The 24,911-nt window shown below is 34.7% G+C and overlaps 2 protein-coding genes across 3 annotated transcripts in view; both read right to left on the bottom strand.

Annotated features, from left to right (window-relative positions):
• Positions 1 to 24,911, bottom strand: part of LOC5579101 — a 127,917-nt gene that overhangs the window by 40,363 nt on the left and 62,643 nt on the right. The window lies entirely within an intron of this gene.
• Positions 2,560 to 3,200, bottom strand: LOC5579099 (defensin-A). The gene is made up of 3 exons (XM_001657243.3): positions 3,158 to 3,200; positions 2,895 to 3,095; positions 2,560 to 2,830 (listed from the first exon to the last, which is right to left on the bottom strand). The coding sequence occupies exons 1-3, from the start codon at positions 3,183 to 3,185 to the stop codon at positions 2,649 to 2,651; spliced, it is 411 nt and encodes a 136-aa protein (XP_001657293.2). The 5' UTR covers positions 3,186 to 3,200; the 3' UTR covers positions 2,560 to 2,648.

Raw genomic sequence — 24,911 nt, 5'->3', positions numbered from 1 at the left:
ACGTTGGTATTCCGATAGGGTTTTGAGATATTTGAGTTTTTGTGTCAAACATTATGTTTTTTAATGTAAAAAAAAAAATTTTTTACTGTGTGTATTTTTTTTGGAATCTTTATTTAGTTGTCTAACTTTGTTTCTTTAGTTGTCTAACAATCGAACGAACCGTTTTTGCTGTGCAGCTTTTTGAATATTTTTGAACCATTTTCACATACACCCTTTTGAAAAGTTAGTCGTGACTCAACTTGAAGATTTGATATCGGAAAATGACGATTTAGATGGAACTGGAAAACTGTGCAAAGTTTCAGCTCAATAGAAAAAAATGAATTAAAAAATTTACCAAATTTTGGTGCTGTTGCTTGGAATCACTCAGGAGCATTGCAATTCCAAAATGTGAAGTAAAATTTTAATCCGTGATTATAGACGATGATCTTAAATCTTGATCCGTCTTAAAAACGTGAGGAGAATGCAATTTCAACGTACTTGCGATCCTGCTATGTAAATTATATGGCAGGATTTGCAGAAAGAAACCAAGAAACGTTTTGCACAATTAAGAAACAAAAATTTTGAAAATAACATTCCTCAATTGGACCCTGGCTCTAAGCCCTTTTGAAAATTATCTAAAATTTTGAAAAAAACCGCAGAAGCTCAGAATGCCGGTATTGAAAGAGAAAAACAAATTATAAATAACTTATTGCGAAAAAGCTCAAAAACTTGCTATGCAATTTACTAGTCCAATTTAAAATCAAGTTACTCAGGACTTCGAAAATAATCTCAATCAAGAGAACGTTTTTTGAAAATTCCTGGAAGACTGATTTGGATGAAGTGAGAACTATTATTAAAAAATTCAAAAATATGAAAGCTATCGCCAGGAGTTGGAATTTTCAGCATCCTCATCAAGAAACTTTCAGAAAGTAGCTTATCATTCTGAGTTGATATATTTAACAAATGTTTTCAATTAGCATGTTTTCCTGTCAAATGGGAATATGATAAGGTTGTACCAATTTTAAAATCAGATAAAAATCCTGTAAACTATTTGAAAAGATCATTTTGAGCAGAATGATGGTCCACATCAACGAAAATTCAATTTTTGCCAATGAACAGATCGGATTCCTCCATGGACATTCGACCACTCATCAATTTTTACGTGTAACAAATTTGATCCGTTCCAACAAATCTAAAGGCTATTCTACTGGTCTTGTTCTTCTAGACATAGAAAAAGTATTCAACAGTGTTTGGCATGAAGGCTTGAGGCAAAGTTATCTATAAGTTCCAATAAATGTGTTTAAAAAAAATCTGTCAAATCGTACAGAACTCCAGATCTGAAAGACTTCCTGTAAGAGCTGGTGTCCCCTAAGGCAGCATTTTGGGACCAATATTACACAATATTTTCACATCTGACTTACCTGAGTTACCTCAGGGATGTCAAAAATCTTCGTTTGCAGATGACACAGGCCTCTCCACCAAAGGACGAAGTCTGCGTGTCATCTGTAGTCGATTGCAAAAAATTTTGTATATGTTTTCTTCGTACTTGCAAAAATGGAAGATTTCTCCTAATTCTTCCAAAACTCAACTAATAATATTCCCACATAAACCAAAACCTCTTTATTTGAAACCTTTAAGTAGACATGTTGTCACGATGAGAGGGGTTCCAATAAATTGGTCAGATGAAGTTAAGTATCTAGAGTTCATTTAACTTTCAAAAATCACATTGAGGGCTTTGAAGCCAAATGTAACAAATATGTAAAATGTCTCTATCCCCTTATTAATAGAAAATCAAAACTTTGTGTTAAGAATAAGCATTTGATATTCAAACATATTTTCAGGCCAGCCATGTTGTATGCTGTACCAATATGGACTAGCTATTGTAATACCAGGAGGAGAGCTCTGCAGAGAATTCAAAATAACATTTTGAAAATGATTCCTCCTTAGTATAGTACCAATGAGTTATATAGAATATCCAACGTTGAAACATTGGAAAAAATGTCAAATAAAATAATTAATAATTTCAGGCAAAATTCGTTACAATCTTCTATTGCCACGATTAATGCGTTATATATTTAGGTTGAGTTATGTTAAGTAAATTGAATACGTGTTTTTCTTTTCTCTTATAAGCAGGTGAAATCAACTCACCTGTGAACATTCTAAACGCTACGGCAAATGAAATGTAAGAGCATCAATTATTTTTTTACTTTCCTTAGCCGAGTGGTTAGAGTCCACGGCAATAAAGCAAAGCCATGCTGAAGGTGTTTGGGTTCGATTCCCGGTCTATTCAGGATCTTTTCGTAATTGAAATTTTCTTGACTTCCCTGGGCATACACTGTTAAAATAATGAAGAGTACAGGTCATGTTAACATTATTTATGCGTTGTAAACATGACGTCATATAAATTTAAGTCTGAAATTACGTAATATTGTGATATATTGTTCGAACTGTGTAGAATATCATCGTACCTGTTACACGATATACGACTGCGATGTGCAAAAGGTAAAACCTTAAAATATTATATTCACAGCAGGCGAAGGATATTGATAGGAAAATATATTGCAATAAAACTCAATTTAATATACCATTTAACAAAATTATGCATTATTTTTATTTAAAAGGAACATTTTATAGAGCATCTAACAGTTGCAGAAATGAACTCAAATTGTTCAATTCCGACAGACGCACACCTTCTTGGAGTTGCAGTAACCTCCCCGATTGCCACGGGCAATGCAATGAGCAGCACAAGCACTATCACCAACGCCGAATCCACTCAGCAGATCACAGGTGGCCCGTTTCAGACGGAAGTTCTCCACGGCGGCCTGATAGGTTTCCTCCGGCAGTTCATCGACTGTGATGAAGAGAAATTCTTGATAGAGAGTTTTCTTTGATTATAAATTGGTGGATTTACTTACAAAGAGAGTTTGCAAAAGGGCGAGCTTCGTCCGCCAGCACCGGTTCCTGTGGGTAGGCACTAGTGATGGCCACGGTGCACAGAGCCAGGAAACAAATGACAGTGATCGACTTCATGGTTGGTCCTTTCGGGATCGAATGGAATAGAGCTGATATCGCTTGAACGAGCTTGTGGAATTGAATGATGTGATAATCGACGAGCTCTGCGAATTTATATTGGGGAAACAATGAATGAGCTGCCACCGTACGCTACCGTGTAAATCACCGAAAGCGTAAAGTGCGCATAAGCACATGCATGCCTCAATTTGAGCTGGTTCATTAGCGACGGGACGATTGGTGGATCACCGCGACAATCCTTAAGAATTGGGGGATTTACATCTGCAAAAGGGACTATGAATGCAATTGCTATGACATCTGCTCGTGTATTAGGAATGAAAATCAAGCCTAACACTCTAACTTACAATTTTCTACTACATTCGCATCTTTTTTTCTGTTATACGTTCCAACTGTAATACAGCCTGCTTTCCAACTTAGTGTTCTCATGCGCATTTCCACGGTTGTTAACTGAGAGGTTTCTTTGCCGATTGATCATTTTTGCATGCGTATATGTGTGGCAAACGGGAAAAAATTCTATGCCAAGGAAATTCGAGAAAATTTCCAACCCAAAAAATCCTCGAATGGCGAGATTTGAATCTATGATCCTCCGCGTTTACCGCTACGGCTACATGGACCCATTCGCACCTCCAAAACACTCATTTATTTGAAGTAAGTCATCAAAATCAAATCTCAAGAGTTTACTTGGAATCAATAGGTTTCACGCAGCATCCCCAGTAACCAATTATACATTCTAAGAATCCCGTAAGAAACCCATAAAGTCTGCTAGGAATCTCCAGATCCCCAGACGTTCTATGAACTCCTGTGGATTTCTTGTTACACTAGAGTACTTATGGCAATGTCTTGAAGATTCTGATAGGTTTTCCAGAAATTGAGGGATAGCAAATGGTAGCCTGGGAATGATAGACTTCTGAAAATTCCATCGGAGACTTGAGAATTCTTAGCAATATCGCAGCGGAAACTTAAGAATCTGAGCGATAGTGAATTGATGTTTACCCTAATGATATCTTGGGCATATATCATATCCTATAGGAATCCTCAACGAGTTTCTAATAATTTTAGATGGGATACTGTGGATTTCATGCGAGATGCTTAGGTGTTCTAGCGTATTCCTGTGGATTCTCTACGAGCTCTTGGAGTTTTATAGCAAAATCCTGTAAATTTCCATTGATTTCATATGGGACGTTTGAGACATATACGTATGCAGCTCATTTTCTAAAACACATCAAAAACTAATTTAAAATTTTAATGATAACGAGCTTATTTGCATTGTACGAAATGACTGCTTGCATTTCTGGATCATGACAATTCCATGCGGACCACAGGTCGCAGATTGAGTACCACTGTTCTACACCATTTTGGAATAATTTCTCTATTTATTCCGCGTCCACATTTCAATGAAAATCCTATAGAAAACTTTATCAATAATCTTCTATGAATAATATCATACAGTCGAACCTCCATAAGTCGATAGAGAATAGGCTTGTTTTTTGATTCACATACAATTAATTTGGAGTGCAAAATTGCTGAGAAACCTTTTTTTTCTAAATTGGAACTTACACCTTTTTGCCTCTCTAACCCCCTTGACATATGAATTCAGGCATTATTCTTAACCATGCCATGCAAAACCAGAAATGTTGCCTATCTGTAATCAATTTAATTTATGACTGGCTTCCAAAATTAAGTGTACGATAATCCATTTTACCAACCCAACAAAGGGGCAATAATGTTGCTCCTATCTGAATTGAGCATTTAATGTGTGAATCAGACAAAGTGCCTCGGCTGCTTGATATCAGCAAAGGTTGAGATATTGCACCGTAATCAGAAAGACAGATCATTGTAACTTGAGCATTACTTTGTTTCTGATAAGATCTACAAGAAAGTTCACGGAGAAAAATATGATAAGGGGGTTTTCAGCTTCCGTATTCGGATTCCGTTTTAGATTGATATAAAAGTAGCTTGTTGGGACTTTCGATTATATCAGTTCCAACACACATTTCTTTCTTACTAAAGCTAAGGTCCATCAGAACCAAACCATCATGCAATTTACTATTGTCTTCAGTCTTGCACTTCTGTGCTTTGCATCAATAGTTAGTGCTCAATCACAAGACAGTTCAGCAGAGCGTGAAGACTTGGATCAGTATGAAGGTATTTCCATTTATTCTAGCATCAACAATTCAGCCTAACGTTTCTGTCCATTCCAGTCGGATACAACGGGCTCAACCTGGTGAAGGTGGGTCTCCCTCAACTGCGTAATCGCTGCAAAACCATGGGCAATTGTGTTCATGATAGGCTGTGTGATAGCAGTTGCAAGCAGTTTGGGTACAAGGATGGAGAATGCAGTGGAAGATCCTGCATTTGTTGTGCCTAATCATCGAGCTGCTAGATTCAGTGTTTGTTTGAGAGAGTGTTGATAATTATCAAACAACAAGAGTATATAAAATATATTCAATATTAACATATTTTAATCCACCGTTCGTTAAATATAATTTATTCAAAATGATGACTTTTTATCAGCATGAGAGGTACATATCCAGAGTGCCAACTCGAGTCTATGCTGCCTATATTTGCATGGTCGACGTAACCACCAGCACTATCTTTGCTGGGAAAATTAATTTTTGTGTTTCCAACTACATTCTTGAATCATTCAAAAATTTCGGTCAAATAATCTGTGCATTTGCTAAAGATTGAGATCCAAAAGATGACTAGGGAAGTCTTTTTGATTAATTTCTTACTTTTGTCATCTGTAATCGTCTGTCAATCTGTTTTATCCGTCAAATCAGTGAGTTTGGTGAACGATTATATGGATGAATTGACGTAAACACCAGATAACTGTCATAGCAACCTGGTTCAAACGCTAAACAAAACGAATACACATTCTAGGAACTGGGTGTTTCTTCGGACAAGTTGCTGTATGTGCTCATATTAATCCGTTTTCTTCTTATAGCTCATATTTCAGAAGAAATATGCGCTGAAATATGATAAAATGTATTTTATCATATTGGCGCTAACGTCGACTATGTGAATATGGGCAGTATAGGGTGACGTTTACAAGGTGGCTAAAATGGCTAAGACACCGTCTACAAATTACCGTTTTGACTCATATTCCGAACACTTAAGGCTTACAGCAACTTCACATGCATCTACTGGGCATAAATCAGCAGATATTTTTGAAATTTTAAATTTCTTCGCGAAGTTCAACGGGTAAGCATTGAATGTGGTGATAAAAATAATGATACTTCATAATTTACTATTAGTTTTACGAAAAAGTATGGGTCACTATTTTGCTTGAAATACCGAACACTTTGTTCATTATGTCTCATATTCCCAACACATTGATTCAAATTCCGAACAGTATAAATAAATCGTATTCAAATTAATAATTTTGCAAATAAATTCATCTGAGCTTATTTTACTGCTCTTGAACTACAGAACCATACTCGGTAAGTAGGCCTTGACCTGGCTAAAAGGTTTTTTTTTCTTCGCTTGTCAATTTTTTTCCCGTTTCAGATTCGAATTTTCTGAGGCTTCGATTTACGATTTTGACGAGTTAGTTTGTGGATTTCCCAACATGGTTGCTTGAAGAGTTGCTGTTCAAGTTATTTGAACTCAAGTTTCCGCCGTTTTTTCCGTCCATGGAGTTTGGTTCACTGGAAAAACCTTGAGTATAATTTTATTTTAATAATTTGTTTCTTTTTTTTGTTTTCTTTTGTTCATCTCACATTTGATCTTGTTGTAATATTGATCTTTTTGTTTCCGTTAGGGAAACTGATGGGGATGAGGGGGGATCAAAAGAGAATTCTGTGCATTCTGCCACCACTTCAATGACCAAATCTTTTCGAGTGAAGGTTTACCCTTCTAGTTTCTCTGGACCCTTTATTGTCTATTTCAGGAAAAACCTATAAATGTGTTGCTTATTTCCTCAGAGATTTATAAAAAGTATAAATCTGTGAAGGAAATTAAAAAAAATTCTCTGGATAAATTAAGAGTAGTTTTTGGATCACGCGATGATGCGAATGCTCTTTTAGAATCCAGATTATTTTTCAATTCCTATCGTGTGTACGCACCTTGTGATGCATGCGAAATAAACGGAATTATTTATGACGAGCCTTTGAACTGTGATGACATAAGAAATCATGGTTCAGGCTTATTTAAGAACAAGTCCATTTCTCCGGTTAAGATTTTGGATTGTGTTCGTTTATCTAAATTATTCATTGATGGAAACAATTCAAAATATGTACATTCTAATTGTATCAAGATTACGTTTTCTGGATCTGTACTTCAATAGTTAGTGCTCAATCACAAGACAGTTCAGCAGAGCGTGAAGACTTGGATCAGTATGAAGGTATTTCCATTTATTCTAGCATCAACAATTCAGCCTAACGTTTCTGTCCATTCCAGTCGGATACAACGGGCTCAACCTGGTGAAGGTGGGTCTCCCTCAACTGCGTAATCGCTGCAAAACCATGGGCAATTGTGTTCATGATAGGCTGTGTGATAGCAGTTGCAAGCAGTTTGGGTACAAGGATGGAGAATGCAGTGGAAGATCCTGCATTTGTTGTGCCTAATCATCGAGCTGCTAGATTCAGTGTTTGTTTGAGAGAGTGTTGATAATTATCAAACAACAAGAGTATATAAAATATATTCAATATTAACATATTTTAATCCACCGTTCGTTAAATATAATTTATTCAAAATGATGACTTTTTATCAGCATGAGAGGTACATATCCAGAGTGCCAACTCGAGTCTATGCTGCCTATATTTGCATGGTCGACGTAACCACCAGCACTATCTTTGCTGGGAAAATTAATTTTTGTGTTTCCAACTACATTCTTGAATCATTCAAAAATTTCGGTCAAATAATCTGTGCATTTGCTAAAGATTGAGATCCAAAAGATGACTAGGGAAGTCTTTTTGATTATTTTCTTACTTTTGTCATCTGTAATCGTCTGTCAATCTGTTTTATCCGTCAAATCAGTGAGTTTGGTGAACGATTATATGGATGAATTGACGTAAACACCAGATAACTGTCATAGCAACCTGGTTCAAACGCTAAACAAAACGAATACACATTCTAGGAACTGGGTGTTTCTTCGGACAAGTTGCTGTATGTGCTCATATTAATCCGTTTTCTTCTTATAGCTCATATTTCAGAAGAAATATGCGCTGAAATATGATAAAATGTATTTTATCATATTGGCGCTAACGTCGACTATGTGAATATGGGCAGTATAGGGTGACGTTTACAAGGTGGCTAAAATGGCTAAGACACCGTCTACAAATTACCGTTTTGACTCATATTCCGAACACTTAAGGCTTACAGCAACTTCACATGCATCTACTGGGCATAAATCAGCAGATATTTTTGAAATTTTAAATTTCTTCGCGAAGTTCAACGGGTAAGCATTGAATGTGGTGATAAAAATAATGATACTTCATAATTTACTATTAGTTTTACGAAAAAGTATGGGTCACTATTTTGCTTGAAATACCGAACACTTTGTTCATTATGTCTCATATTCCCAACACATTGATTCAAATTCCGAACAGTATAAATAAATCGTATTCAAATTAATAATTTTGCAAATAAATTCATCTGAGCTTATTTTACTGCTCTTGAACTACAGAACCATACTCGGTAAGTAGGCCTTGACCTGGCTAAAAGGTTTTTTTTCTTCGCTTGTCAATTTTTTTCCCGTTTCAGATTCGAATTTTCTGAGGCTTCGATTTACGATTTTGACGAGTTAGTTTGTGGATTTCCCAACATGGTTGCTTGAAGAGTTGCTGTTCAAGTTATTTGAACTCAAGTTTCCGCCGTTTTTTCCGTCCATGGAGTTTGGTTCACTGGAAAAACCTTGAGTATAATTTTATTTTAATAATTTGTTTCTTTTTTTTGTTTTCTTTTGTTCATCTCACATTTGATCTTGTTGTAATATTGATCTTTTTGTTTCCGTTAGGGAAACTGATGGGGATGAGGGGGGATCAAAAGAGAATTCTGTGCATTCTGCCACCACTTCAATGACCAAATCTTTTCGAGTGAAGGTTTACCCTTCTAGTTTCTCTGGACCCTTTATTGTCTATTTCAGGAAAAACCTATAAATGTGTTGCTTATTTCCTCAGAGATTTATAAAAAGTATAAATCTGTGAAGGAAATTAAAAAAAATTCTCTGGATAAATTAAGAGTAGTTTTTGGATCACGCGATGATGCGAATGCTCTTTTAGAATCCAGATTATTTTTCAATTCCTATCGTGTGTACGCACCTTGTGATGCATGCGAAATAAACGGAATTATTTATGACGAGCCTTTGAACTGTGATGACATAAGAAATCATGGTTCAGGCTTATTTAAGAACAAGTCCATTTCTCCGGTTAAGATTTTGGATTGTGTTCGTTTATCTAAATTATTCATTGATGGAAACAATTCAAAATATGTACATTCTAATTGTATCAAGATTACGTTTTCTGGATCTGTACTTCCATATTATGGTTGATAATGTTATTTTTCACGTGCGGCTTTATTATTCAAAGCTTATGCACTGTGATCGATGCCTTCTGTTCGGTCACACTTCTAATTTTTGTTCATACAAGCAAAAATGTTTGAAATGTGGAGAACTTCACGATTCTTCCACATGTAAAAATCAATCTGAAGTTTGTATTTATTGTAAACATAAACATAATTCTTTAAATGAATGTGTCGTTTATATTAAGAATCAGTCGAAATTTAATCAAAAAATTAAAAACAAAAACCTTATGTCTTATGCTGAAGATATGAAATCTTCAGATAACATTGCTTCTCTTAACACTTTTGAAATTTTATCAGATGATGATAGTGATGAATGTCAGGAAAATGTTGATAATTATATTTACAAACCTCCTAGTAAAAGAACCACCAATAAAAAGTTCAATAAGCAGAACCAAATTTTTGAACCTCAACCATCTACCTCGTTTGATTTAAATTTCCCCCCTTTGAATAACTCAGCTTCAACTAAAAACATTCCTGGATTTCGTAAAATAGAAGTTGACGCATCCAATAATAATAGCCAAAAATCAAACAATTCGCCGAATGAAAGACCTAAGGAAAATTCTGATAATTCAATTCTAGGCATTTTAGAAGAAATAGTAGATTTTTTAGGATTAAATGATTTTTGGAAAAAGTTAATCAAATTGTGTTTACCCATTTTGGCTTCCTTTTTAAATAAGTTGAATTAATTTGGACCCCTCATTTCGTCATTGTTTTCGTCATAATGGCTTCTATAACCATAAATAGCATGAATATTTTACAATGGAATTGCCGTAGTATCATTCCCAAAATTGATAGATTACAAGTGCTTATTAACCGTCATAATATAGATTTGTTTTGTTTAAATGAAACATGGCTAACTCCATCAAAATTCTTTCGCATTCCAAAATTTAATATAATTCGAAAAGATAGGGATTCTTCATATGGAGGAGTACTCATTGGAATTCACGATGATATTGAATTCAAATATTTAGACTTAGCATTGCATTCCCTAATTGAATAGAGTAAGGTGGGGCAAAAGTTCGACCTTAGTGGCATAATCAAAGTTTCCAGGAAAACAATGGCAGTTAAAACAAAACAAATACCATACAGTGAACCTTCAACATATTGGCTATAATTTTGCTGAACAAAATTGTGTCACAATATTTACCCATTTTTAGTTATAACAGTTTCAAAATTGATTGTCTTATTCGAACTTTTGCCCCACCGGTGGGGCAAGAGTTCGAATCTAGTGTGGGGCAAAAGTTTGCTGGCTAAAACACAAAATATCGATCCTTTTATGACAGGCATACCTTACACCAGCCGAAAACTTAAGTTTAACGAAAAATACATACTAAATTTTCATCAAAAAATTTACCAAAACCGAGTTAATTGTAATATACCCAAAAATAGCAGTTTTTCGCAAAACATAGTGGAAATGTAAAATTTTGGTGACAATTTTCACACGACCAGACAAATTTAACTAAATTTGAAGATAATATGTGGATTTTAGACAATTTGCAAATTTTTCCGTGATTTTATACATGGGTCGAACTTTTGCCCCGCTGATTCGAACTTTTGCCCCACTATAGGCCAACAATTGTTTTCAAGCATTTATGCAAAAACTAATACACCTCAAAGCAACCTTATGATAGGCCTAGAAACGCCCTTACATAAAATATTGAAAAAGATTTTATCTTCAATTGGTTCCATGCAACGAAAGTTTGACCAAAAATTACAATATTCACGCCGAAAAACAACAAATAGCCATAACTTTTCCAAATCTCAATAGATTTTTAATGATATTTGGAGTGAAAGTCTCTTACTTAAATAGCATTCGAACCACCATGACATTTATAAGATTTTTTTTGAATTGAGCTAGAAATTCTAAAAAGAAACTCTTACCCCACTCGAACTTTTGCCCCACTTTACTCTACGTTGCTATTTCTATAACAAAATAAATTATCTATTATTCTATTATTTGTTTTTATATCCCTCCGAATGCAAGTTTTTCTTTGTCACAAATTAAAAGTATTTGAAATGAAATTCCTCCTCAATTTTACATATTAGGTGATTTCAATGCTCATAATTTTGCTTGGGGTAACGAAAAAACAGATGGTAGAGGTTCATTAATTATGGATTTAATTGATGATTTAAACTTACATATACTTAATGATGGATCTTTTACTAGGATGGTAGTACCGCCAAATCATCATTCTTGTATTGATTTATCGCTTTGTTCTAATAGTTTGTCAATGAAATCTTCTTGGAAAACTATTGATGATCCTATGGTAGCGATCATTTACCAATTTTAATTGAAATTCAAAATTCAGGTCGCGGTAATTTATTACATAATTCTCATGTTCCTGACCTTTGCCAAAATGTTCTATTGAAAATTACAATAATTTTTCAAAATTACTAATTGATTGTATGCACAAGTCTCAAAATAAAAAAATAGCGAGTCATAACAAAAAAAGCGTCCTTCCTTCTGGTGGGATAATGAATGTTCCAAAGCTCTAAAAACAAAATTTGATGCTTTTAAAAAATTTCGCAGATCAGGCTCCAGAAATCATTAATTTTATATTGCAAAGCTAAAGCATTGTTCATAAGACTAACTAAATCCAAGAAGAGAAATTATTGGAAAAATTTTGTTCAAAATCTAGATCAAGAAACATCATTATCTACTTTGTGGTCAGTTGCAAGAAATTTAAGAAACTATGATTCGACTGTTTTTACTGTTTTGGAATATTCTGAAAAATGGATAGACGAGTTTGCATCTAAAATTTGTCCTGATTTTGTTCCCAAATCCATTAAGTTTAAAAATAGAAGTCAAGATCATTTTCCTGAACTTTGTAGTCCACTTACATTAGCTGAATTTAATTTAGCATTGTCAATTACTAAAAATACTTCTCCAGGATAATATTAAATTTATTGTTTTGAAAAATTTACCTGATGATGGAAAGCTTCATTTACTTTCAATATATAATGATTTCTTATCTCAAAATATAATTCCCTATGAATGGCATTTCATCAAAGTCATCAGTATTCTTAAACCTGGTAGAGATCCATCATTAGCTGATAGTAGGAGAACCATTAGTTTGTTATCATGTTTGCGCAAAATTTTAGAAAGAATGATACTGAATCGTCTAGAATTGTAGGCAGAGAACAATAACATTTTTTCATCTTCTCAATTTCGTTTAATAAAAAACAGGATGTAGTTTCCACTTTTCTTGATGTTTCTGGAGCCTATGATTCTGTACTTATTGAATTACTGTTCGAAAAGATGAATTATCTAAATCTTCCAAATTTAATCTCCAATTTCATTTATAATTTATTTTCTTTTAAAGTTATGAATTTTTTTCATAATGGATCCTCAAAATTATCAAGATATAAGGTACACTGGGGGAAGTGTATCAGTGGGCACTTCGACACTGAAGAAGTCTGTAAGTCGCAGACGAAATAGGCCTATCTGTCAAGATAAGCAACACATATTAGAGTTTAAAGGTATTTGCTCACCTTAGTGATTTTAGTATTTTTTTTTTTTTGCAAAAAGTGAAGTGTTAAAGTTCATTTGTAGTTTTAAACATACTCTAATAATCCCTCCCAAAGTTTAATATAAAAAAGTGTAGTGTTTTCTACCAATCAAAAATCCATTGTATCTCAGTCTAAAATCGAATACTATTAGTTTTTTCAACACATGGTGAGCATTTCAGTTCTAATTTAATGAATATCGATGAAAAATATGTGATTTTTATAAATAAATACAGATATATTGGACATGATACACTTACCCCTACTTCTTCATGGGGTGGGGTAAGTGGATCAAATATTATTACCATTTGTTGGCAGACTACTTACAAGATATTAAAAAAGTTTCAATATCCTGAAATGTTGTTTTCCTTTAACATTGTCCATTCCTAGCTTAAATTTGTCAAAGTGGCCATAGAAAATTTGAATTAATCCACCTAAAAGGTATATCAATCTTTCTGGTATAAAAAATATAAAAGAATGAATATTGCAAAATTCAAACAAAACTTTTTGTGGTACCGTTTTGTCTCAAATTCCGAACAAACTCATATTCCGAACACCCGGTTTTTGTATGGCGATTTGGTTGAAATGTTTCGTTGAAATATGTCACCAAATAACAAGGAAATGGCTGTCAATTGCAATTCAATTTTAACCTTTCCAATATATTTTTTACCGCGGGAGTAGTGATGAGTCTCGAGTTTGAGACCAGTAGAACAAGCTCAGATAAATTTATTTGCGAAATTATTCATTTGAATACGATTTATTCGTGCTGTTCGGAATTTGAATCAAGGTGTTCGGAATATGAGACAGAATAAGCACAGTGTTCGGCATTTGAATCAGAATGTTGTTCCATACTTTTACGTAAAAACAATACTAGAACTAATTAAATTAACATTATTATTGGTACACCTCACAGCTAACAGTTTGGCTTTGCGAAGAAATCAAAATTTACACAAATATCAGCCAATTTATGCCAATCAGATGCATTTCAAGTCACTGTTGGCCTTAAGTGTTCGGAATATGAGTCAAAACGGTATATCTTTTGTTTAATTGCAAAAAGGCAAAGTATACATTTTTTTTTTCAATTGAAAGCATATTAAGGAACCTTATTTGACCATATTAATTGTTCTAGACAGATCGAACAACTAAATTAATAAATAGAATGAAAAGATTTCAGTATGTTAATCAACGGTAAATGTAACTAATATTTTTAAATTATGAATGTTTTTCAAAAACATGGTTGGGAATAATCCTACAATACTTCTGTACAACTTATTAACGTTAGCTGTACATAACAATGAAGTTGACTATTGATTTTTCTGTATCCACTTACCCCACGGTACCTTAGTTATTTTGGACTTCCACAAGGATCTTGTTTGAGTCCATTTTTATATAACTTGTTCACCAGGGCTATTGCATCAATTATTCCAAATGGTTGTTATTTGCTTCAGTTTGCCGATGATAATATTATTTCTATTAGCGGCAAAAATAGAGAAGTCATTAGACATTTTATGCAATGTGCCCTGGATAATATTGATTCATGGGCTCATGAGAATGGATTTTCATTTTCCGTTCAAAAAACTAAATATATCATATTTTCAAGAAATCATTCTAATATAACCATTGATTTGTACCTCAATGGAATTGAAATTGAACATGTTGATGAGTATAAATATCTTGGTATATGGTTTGATTCTAAATTGACTTGGAACATTCATATCAAACAAATTCAAAAAACATGTTCGAAAAGAATTAATTTTCTTCGCACAATCACGGGTACTTGGTGGGGTGCAAACCCATCTGATTTAATAACGCTTTATAAAACTACTATCCGTTCAGTTATGGAATATGGTTGCTTTACTTTTGGAAGTGCTGCTCTAACATATTTTGTTAAACTTGAAAAAATACAATTTCGTTGTTTAAGAATTTGTTTGAGACTTATGAATTCAACTCATACTCAATCAACAGAAGTTCTTACTGGTGTTGCTCCACTCAAAATTCGTTTTCAAGAATTAAATTGTAAATTTTTGATGAATTGTTTCTCAACTAATCATCCAATTATCAATATTTTGAAGTCACTATTTGAAATAAACCCGACGAGCAAAATATTGGAACCTTATATTCATTGCTCCACTGAAAATATTGTACCAGTTCCATTGAATGGTTTTTACAATTGTAAAATTGATGCTCATACTTATCAACCTTTGATTGACTTGTCTTTGTTTCATGAATTAAAACAATTTCCAAAACATTTACATCCTTATTTTGCCAATATCTTATTTGAGCGTAAATTTGATGGAATCACCCCTGCATAATTTTATTTTACAGATGGTTCGTTAATTCAAGATACCGCGGGTTTCGGAGTATATAATGAATTTTCGACTCACTTTTTTTAAATTGCAAGCTCCTTGTTCTATTTTCTTAGCAGAATTAATCGCTTTATACTTCGCTTGCACCTTAATAAAGGAGTGTCCACCAAATATTTACATTGTTTGTTCTGATAGCTTGAGTTGTCTTCATGCTTTGAACACCATTTCTTTCAATTTAAAAACTCATTTTTTATTATTTATGTTGAAAAAACTTTTATTTGACTTACACTCTCAGGGGTTTATCATAAAAATAATATGGATCCCTTCCCATTGTAAAATTTACGGTCAAGAGCAGGCTGATTCATTGGCTAAACTTGGTGTTGCTCGAGGGCTAATTTATAACTGTAACATTTTTCCTTCTGAATATTATCCCAAATTAAAACAATGGACAATGTGTTGGAATTCAAGTGATAAAGGAAGATGGCTTAATCAATTTGTCCAAAGGTCAGTCTTTTTCCGTGGTTTCAGAATATACTAGGTAATAGAAATTTTATTTGCTCTTTTTCACGTATGATATCGAATCATTATTTATGTAACAGTCATTTATATCGCATCAATATTAAGGATTCCAATTTGTGTGAGTGTGGAATCTATTATGAAGATATTGATCATATTGTACTTCAATGTTCAAGATACGTTTTACCGAGAGAAAAATTATTTAACAATATAGTCAATTTTGGTCATCCAATTCCTGCTTCAATTCGGGATATATTGGGTGCAAAGCACTACCCTATACTTAAACTTTTATTTCAATTTTTAGTCGATATTTCATATATTGTTTGATACTCGCTTTTTTTTTGTATTTTTTTTTATTTTCAGATATCAAGATAGCGTTTGGATGCCTAGATGATGCTTAGAACCCCCCCCCCTCGCCCTCATCCCTTTTTTTCAAGATATCAATGGTCACTCAAGTCTAGATTATATTGCAGTTTTCGGTTCTGTTATGGTTTTTTTTGCCGTATGAGCCTATAGTTTAAGTTTTTTTTTGTTGTTTTGTAACGTTATAAGAAAAGATAAAGAGGTTTTGTGCCTCTTTGAGAAAGATTTCGAAAGGAAATCACTCAAAGGGGCTTTTCCCTCTTTCAAAATTATTAGTAAATATAAATAAATAAATAAATAACTACAGAACCATCACAACTTCCAAGGTATAAAATAAGTTTAAACACATAAAAATTGCTGCTATTTCATGGAAAGTTAATGACATATTTCAGTGAAAGATTTTAACACACTCTCCATACAAAATCAGAGTGTTCGGAATATGCGTCTGTTTGGAATTTGAGACAAAACGGTACGTAACCTTCTAGGGTGAGGGAAATAGGCTCAAGCGTTACTGTTCATACGACAACTTATTTTTTTCATACACCAGACATGCAAAGGGTTAAGGGGGTAAAATAAATGAACCCTGCCATGGCTCCACAAGAGAAGCTGGAGATTGCCTAACTCGATGGTTTCTTCAATATCGAGTTTTGGAGAGTTGACTGTATCACGCCACGAGCTATGTCCTGCGGTGTCAGGCAAATAAATTTAAGAAATTCATTAAATGACATAATGGAAATTAGACATAATTTTACAGTAGGATTTTTCTTATGGATATTTAGTAAATATGAAGATAAGGGTAAAGGAGATTGGGCAAAGTTCCATGGAGTTTGGTTCCGGAATGTACACAAATGATCCATACATCATTTGAAAGATCTAAATGAGACAAGAAAAAGTTGATGTGGGGCCAAAAATATTCGTCGTGGGAGAAACAAGGTAAGTGGGCTGGAACGATGTAAAAAAGGGAGTGTTCTAGACAGATTTTTACTATATCATATGCGAAAGGGTGCTTATGTATGTATCGAAATGTTCGAAAATAAAGTGATTTAAAACAGTTTTCAGGACGTTTTGAGTTGCTGGTATGTGCCTTAAGTATCAGGCATACGGAGATAGGAATCAAAGGTTTATCGATGAAGGTTTGACATATAACTCACTTTAGGTAAGATATCGTGTGGACACCAAGGTCATATCGCATTTTCCTGTTCATGTTCCTGTTCTTGTACTAGAAATATGATTGTATAAACTGTCGGTTTATTCAGGAATACCCATATTATATTCTGTTTTAACACAACGTTGCGTTGCACAGTGCATCGAACGTATGGCACTTAGCGTTAGCGTAGTTACGGTATACTTCGTAGATTGGATACTAGCGACATTCTTCTCTTCGATAGTCTTATCCAGATTGCTTTCAGGAACAAGGCTGGGGAATGAATCATGATCCAGTCATGAAAAAGAACACAAATATCATGAACATCGCTATTCCCGGCCACGCCCATCTTTACCGTAACTTAGGATACGGGAAGGAAATGTTGATGCAGCACTTACTTAATGGGAGGCCACCGACTCAGCGATGCCCTCATAAGTGCTACGGAGGTGGAGGTTGGGATAGGTATATTGTCAGGATTCGCCTGAAAAGCTGCCGCTGGACCCATTGGCATTTGTTTTAAGGTGCAGTTGGTTAATCTCTTGAATGCCGGCATTTAAAAGAGAAGATTTTTGTTTATTTACTGTGTGAATAATTATGTTTCTGCTCAAACATATGTAAAAGCAGAACCGATCCCTCTAGGGTCATCGTTTATTTTTAAGACTACAGCGTTTCAATGAAAAACAAAAGAAAAAAAAATAGAGTCAAACAAAAAATAAAACAAAACGCCACAATTAAGCTTTCGGTTGTCGCACGGTTGACCCACCACCAGAGGTACGGCACTGATGCTGCATACGAAATGCGAGGTTATTTAACCAATGTTATACAAAATACAATAGCGCAACTACTAAAGTGTTAAACCAAACTTAAATGGTGGCAAATTGAAATGGATTTATTTCGCGGAGTGAGCAACTTGTTCTTTCATAAATCGAATTGGTAAAACACAACGCTTAAGACGAAAAACATTATAACAAAAAAAATCTGTCCCGTTTTTTAGATACATTTTTCGTATCTGCGCTTATTTATACCAGTTTGTTTTACAATAAGTAGATAAATGGAATTCTCTCACCAAATTTGTGTCTCACGTTTTCATTCCAATTGCGTCGTCCAGCAAATCCAAATTCCTAATCTCACAATTAGTGGGTCAGCAACTCTCAGATGTTCAGATTCATCAGCTACTTGAAAAATACCTACACAGCAAAAAATTCTCAAATTTACATGGCACGTAATTCTTTATGATAATCATGTAAAACGAGTTGCATCTGAACATTCAACGATAATTAATGTAAACTGTCTCATTGCATTCGATAATGCTTGCAAACTTGAGTGAAACTGAAACATTTCATGATCTTCCATTTAACATTCGCCAATGTTGCATGCTTTCTTGCATCTTGAAAGTGAAATTGCAAACAAGATCGCTCAGTTTACATGATTCCACGCTGAATATTCTGCTAAAAATAATGCACATGGATGGATCGACGGCTTGTCATTCCATGTGCATTATTTATGATTGAATTTTAAGCGTGAAAATCATGTAAACCGTGCCGTTTTGCATGCAACATTCTTCGAGAGAAGACGTTTCGCGTTCAATATTAAGGATTTTGGTAACAATGTTGTACATAATAGATGTGTTTATAGGTTTTATCATTGAATAATACATAAGAAATGGCTTTGCATGATTGAGGCTAATATTACGTTACGTGTAAATCTAAGATTTTTTTGGTGTGTATCTTCTAAATCTTCACCAATAAACCATAAAATTTTCATTTGGCACATGTAATGGGCCCAGATAGCCGTAGCGGTAAACGCGCAGCTATTCAGCACGACCAAGCTGAGGGTCGTGGGTTCGAATCCCACCGGTCGAGGATCTTTTCGGGTTGGAAATTTTCTCGACTTCCCAGGGCATAGAGTATCTTCGTACCTGCCACACGATATACGCATGCAAAAATGGTCATTGGCATAGTAAGCTCTCAGTTAATAACTGTGTAAGTGCTCATAAGAACACTAAGCTGAGAAGCAGGCTTTGTCCCAGTGGGGACGTAACGCCAGAAAGAAGAAGGAGAAGAATATTCTTCATCTTCATTTTGGCATGTGTAAAACATAAAAACATTCATATGGCACATGTTTGCGTCTAACACTCAATTTTCACCGGGTTTTTGGAGACTCACATATTCCCACTTGATTCTTACGATGCTTGATCATTAACAGGATTTGCAGTTGCTTTCCGAAAAGCAAAAAAAACTTATAATTATCAGCCAAAATTTTCATGCCACAGACGAAATAAAAGTACCCGGACGAGGAAAATATGACAGCTAAATTTTTTCAGTGCTTCGAACGTATGGCACTTGGGGACAAAAGTCATAACGGGATGTTTTATGCGGTTTTGCCCTATGATGTTGAGGAGGATCTCGTTATACACAAAAAAAAACTCATTATTGGCATAAACGACACATATTACATCAGTAATGACATGAGTGGCTTATACGTTAAATTTTACATTTGACACCATAGAACAGTGCTCGCTCGGAAGAAATGTTCAAAATAAAAATGCATGAAAAAGTATTTAAGTCGTTTGCATGAACGATGTATGTGACATGCGTAACCATAAAAGTGTCTCAATGACCAACTTTTTATAAAATATTGAAGTACGGATTATTCCAATGAAAAAAAATGAAATCCAATAAAAAAGGTTGAATAAAGTTTCTTTTTATTAGCAACACGATTTATTTACGAGCTTTTAATCATCCGAGAACTGAATTATTGCTACAAAAGAAAATTGAAATGTCGTTTGACCAGAGAGTTTTATTTTCTTTTATTTCGATCATTTTCAACGGAACGTCGCAATGGTTCCGGTCAGCAAACTTTCATCCGATTTTCCTGCTTCCGAAAATGTTTGTTTGTACATGCTGTGTCCTGAACTTCCATTGAAGCCCCACTTGCAAACCAGTTTTACAGCAGTAGAAGCTTCCATCGAGATATCCTTCATGAAAATTGTCAGAGAATGCGAGCTCTTAGTTGATAAGATCTACAACACGTCCCTTTTTAGTTTTTCTTGAACATTAATTGAACGGTTTGTGAGGCCCCATGCCAGCCTTTGCAGCCGAGCTGGAAATATCTGCATCGTCAGTTTCCTGATTACGCGGGAACTGAACTGGTTTTGCTAACCAGTCGGAGTTTTGCTTCACGAAAATTTTGTATGTTCTTCAACATTTAGCCCACTTTTAATTTATTTTGCAACAATAAAATTTGCAAAACGTCTTTAGCTCGTACTCAAATATCTTGGAGAAAGAATCAGTGCCATAACAGCTGTACATGAAATTCAGAACATCATTTTTCCGATTGGGTGGAGCGGCAGAAAACTACTGCTCGAAACAATCTTTATTGATGGTTGTGGCAGCAAATCCTAAAAATCATAAGATGACATACAATTGGCAAACATATGCAGCTGGAATCACTTCCAGAATTCAAAAAATATTTTAAATTTTATTTTTAAGTGGATTTCAGAAAGGTACTTTGAGGTACTTTTTTTTACGGGCAAAAAGAAAATAAATGTTTTAATTTTCTTCTGTATTAAAAAGCATGTAGCTCAGAAGCATCTTTTTCAACAATTGTTAAAATATATCACAGGAAATTGAATGGAATGACTCCTACTTACTTGTTTCAATACGGTCCATAATGATTTTCATTTTGAAAATATAATAAGGATGGGAATGAAGCGAATTGTAGAGGGACTGGATTGACACGAAAACAATGAATAATATAGAACGATGAAACAACTTGTCAACACGTGGGGTTTTGGTTTGTTTTGAAAACTGCATGAACTTTCTAATATCTGTACTTCACGCTCAAAACATATGTTAACATATATATGGCCTACTTGATTCGGTCGAATATGAAAGTTGATTTTTTGACTTTTGTCCAAGGGACAAAGCACTGTGGCGTTGTATTCTGCACAACGTGCTGGTTCTCGCGGTGCAGGTTGAGGATCAACGGGGCCTTCCATAGCCGACTGGTTAGAGTCCGCGGCTACAAAGTAAAGCCATGCTGAAGGTGTCTGGATTCGATTCCCGGTCGGTCCAGGATCTTTTCGTAATGGAAATTTCCTTGACTTCCCTGGGCATAGAGTATCATCATACCTGCCACACGATAAACGAATGCGAAAATGGCAACTTTGGCAAAGAAAGCTCTCAGTTAATAACTGTGGAAGTGCTAATAAGAACACTATGCTGAGAAGCAGGCTCTGTCCAAGTGAGGACGTTAATGCCAAGAAGAGGAAGTTGATGTCAACGGTCGATTATGGGTTGCACTTCTCCGACATAATATACTTCAGTGCTATCAACAATTCTGGCCAATACCTGATAATGATAAAACTGCGCTTAAAACTCCCTGCCGTTTAAAACGAACGGTACAGACGCCTGGCTTTAGCGATTGAAGCGGACGGATGTCACCACAGCTCACTCCCCGCATCTCGAGCAAACGTTGCCGAGCGAGGCTTTACTTGCTGAAGCCCCACTTGCGGGCTGTTGGAGTACAGTCATATCAGCCATCAACTTTACAGGTAAGAACAATTTACGTTGGACGGATATTACAGAACGATTGGTTCGACGAAGGTTGTAGAATTATTCTGGAGGAGAAGAACGAGGAGCATCACAGCCAGAAGTGGAAGCAGTGGACCTGTGAAATGCTCCCATTGTTCGTACGGAGGCAGGATGCCGTTCTAGAGTAACTAGACAGTTGTAGAGAATGGTATATGAGTGGAACTCATCAAGATGGGCCTGAAAGAGTTGGTCGCTTGGATGTATCGGTTTATAGTCCCAGAATCTAGGAAACATAACAGCTGCCGGAGACGTCTATCTATCTATCTATTCTTCTATCTGTAATTCTTGCATAGAGGTTTGGCTAAAATAGCTAGACAGACGTTTACAGCGTAAGCGAGGTTAGTTCAGCAAAATGGGGCTACATAGATTGTCAAAACTACAAATCTAGAGAATCAGAAAATGGTTCGTGCTGAAAACTTGATCGATTGATTGGTCACTGACTGGTGGTGACCAATCGATCAAGTTTTCAACTTGAACCGTCATCTGATTGTCCAGATTTATGCTTTGGAAGTTTTGAAGTGTGGCTTCGATACATCTTTAAAGAGACACGGACACCGTCTTCAGCCATTTAGCTGCACAGACTGTAACTTAACATTAGACAACGGACAGCATGCTCCAGTGGCACAGCCGAGAAATATTCCTGACGAAAAGTTTCAACGGCTGAAGCGGGAATCGAACCCACACCCCATGACACGATGCGTTTAACTGCCTGACGACGCTAACCGCACGACCACGAAGCCTACAACCGTAAACACATGAAATTTTCAATCTACGCACATGTTGCAGATAAGTTCAAATGACAATTTCCATTCACATTTGTGCTGTTTATGTTTTTATAGACGAATAGAATTCTTTGTAAAATTTCTGATGGAGTAATATATACATTAGAAAAATCTGTTACAGTCAGTTCTCTTATTGAACACAACTCACCTTTCTTCCACCACTGTTTCTCAACTATTTTTCATCGAATGAAGCTGATGTTCTATTTGAAGTTCAGTTATAATATAAGCTTATTGACCACAAAAAGTATTATATAAAACTGCTACAGAACAGTTGAGTAATTGTGGTTGGTATAATGTGGGTGGAAGGGTATGGTAGCAACTTAACTGAATGACTATATGTATTTTTAAAGATTTTGTTTTCAATGTATTGCCGTCTAGCATAACCATGTAATGTTTTGATCTCTGAATCATAGTCTTAATTCACTTCTATATAACAAAGAGCTTTCTATCATTATAAAGGTTCAGATTAAAGTATATTTTTTTCTTTGTAATTAATTAAAAATATAGTAAAAAATAAACAAATACATCGAAAATCCATCTCAAACCAAGCGAAATAACTTTTTTCTCCGACGATGGATGTTTTTGTCCCCGTACCAGCTTTTCCTTGTCTTATTTGGATCTTTCAAATGATCCTGTGTATATTTGCCCAATCTCCTTTCAGACTCAAGTAAATCATCCTTATGAAATCATAATCGCGCATCATTATCATAACACACATTATGAGGTTTCTAAGTCAAATTATGAAATTCTTAACAACATAAAATGAAGAAAAGCACGTGTAGTTTGCTTTCTGAGTGACCGAGTGTTCGTTAAATGGGAACATTTTTGGAGTGGGTAAATTAAGGAAAAAGGTTCATTTTAACCAAACGTCAACACTCCAGTGGCAAACACTTATTCTTGATTGAAGGAGCTCTCTGCAATTAGCACTTCTCCGTATAGAACTATGCATTTTTCTGACACCACTTTTGACTTGATAATTGTGTAGTTCCTTGTATTTGGAAGCAATTAAAATTTAATTATTGATACAAAGCACGTTTAGTTTGCCGTCTAAACGAATAATGTGTTCGATAGAAAAGAACACTATTTTAGTAGGCTTTAATTTTGTTGTGGAATATGTTAATTTTAACAATATGCCATCACTTAAGAGGTAAATTCTTGTTTAAATGTGCTCAATTACATTATCTTGAATATACATTTGTTTAAAGCATCGGTTAAAAACTTAAACACCAGGTGAAATCGCTCACATAATGATAGTTTTAAAATTTTCAACATCTGCTGCATTTTTAGTTTATTTTTTTCTTTACTCATTATTACAACAATTTCCACCCAAACTACAAACGTATAAAAAAGCATTTTTTTACAAAATTGTTGCTGAACATAAAAATTAATATTATTTTTATCGATTTCACCTACTGTTTAACTTTCTACCGGTGCTTCAAATTTTGTTTTATTGAAATTGAGCAAATTAGTAGTTCTCTATCGAAATTTCATTCCGATTGCTCATAGGGATACAAAGTTAGCGTATGTCAAAGTTGAGCGTTTTGTATAAAAATTGGCTTATTCTGAACAGTTGTGTTCGTGTAAGTCTCATGTGGAATATTAATTTTCCCAATTAGCGATTTTTAACGAGGCTTGCTATTTGATATTCTTATATTAAGTTTTCTGAGTATATCTATAAATTCCAACAAATCGCTCAAGTTTTGTTTCAATTAGGTTTGTTAGTAAAGTATTTCAATATCAACTGTATCATATATGGTATTTTAACACGAAAATTTTTAAGTGCTGTCGATCGAACCCACACTCCTTGACACGATTTTATTTTTTTTATTCAAAGGGGTTAAAAAAGCATGTTGCTTGTTGGATAACTCTCGTAATTGGACTTGAAATATTCTTTCCAGTATGTTCCAGGAATATGTTCAACGGTAATGGATTTGCAAATGTTAAAAAAATATATTCGAAATGCGTGTATTTTTCACTGATTTATAAAAGCATGAACATTAGACTGATACAAATTTTGACGTTTGTGCTTCCCTGTGCTTAAACGATATCAAAAGTGGTAAATATCATCATCCCAAAGTTTGAAGTGTTTTGAAAGAAATTTGACTGTGTACACGCCATTTGAAGTTTATATGAAAATTACTATGCGAAAGGCGTACCCTTTGTCTTC

Source organism: Aedes aegypti, chromosome 3, assembly GCF_002204515.2.
Source record: "Aedes aegypti strain LVP_AGWG chromosome 3, AaegL5.0 Primary Assembly, whole genome shotgun sequence".
NCBI lineage: Eukaryota > Metazoa > Arthropoda > Insecta > Diptera > Culicidae > Aedes > Aedes aegypti.
Note: the sequence above shows the minus strand (reverse complement) of the source record. Positions and strands in the feature narration are given on the sequence as shown.

Coding starts and splice junctions, on each gene's coding strand:
- LOC5579099 (XM_001657243.3), bottom strand. CDS start 3,185: ATGTGCTTATGCGCACTTTACGCTTTCG. Junction 3,096..3,157: donor ATGCGCACTTTACGCTTTCG/GTGATTTACACG, acceptor ATAAATTCGCAG/AGCTCGTCGATTATCACATC. Junction 2,831..2,894: donor CCCTTTTGCAAACTCTCTTT/GTAAGTAAATCC, acceptor TCTTCATCACAG/TCGATGAACTGCCGGAGGAA.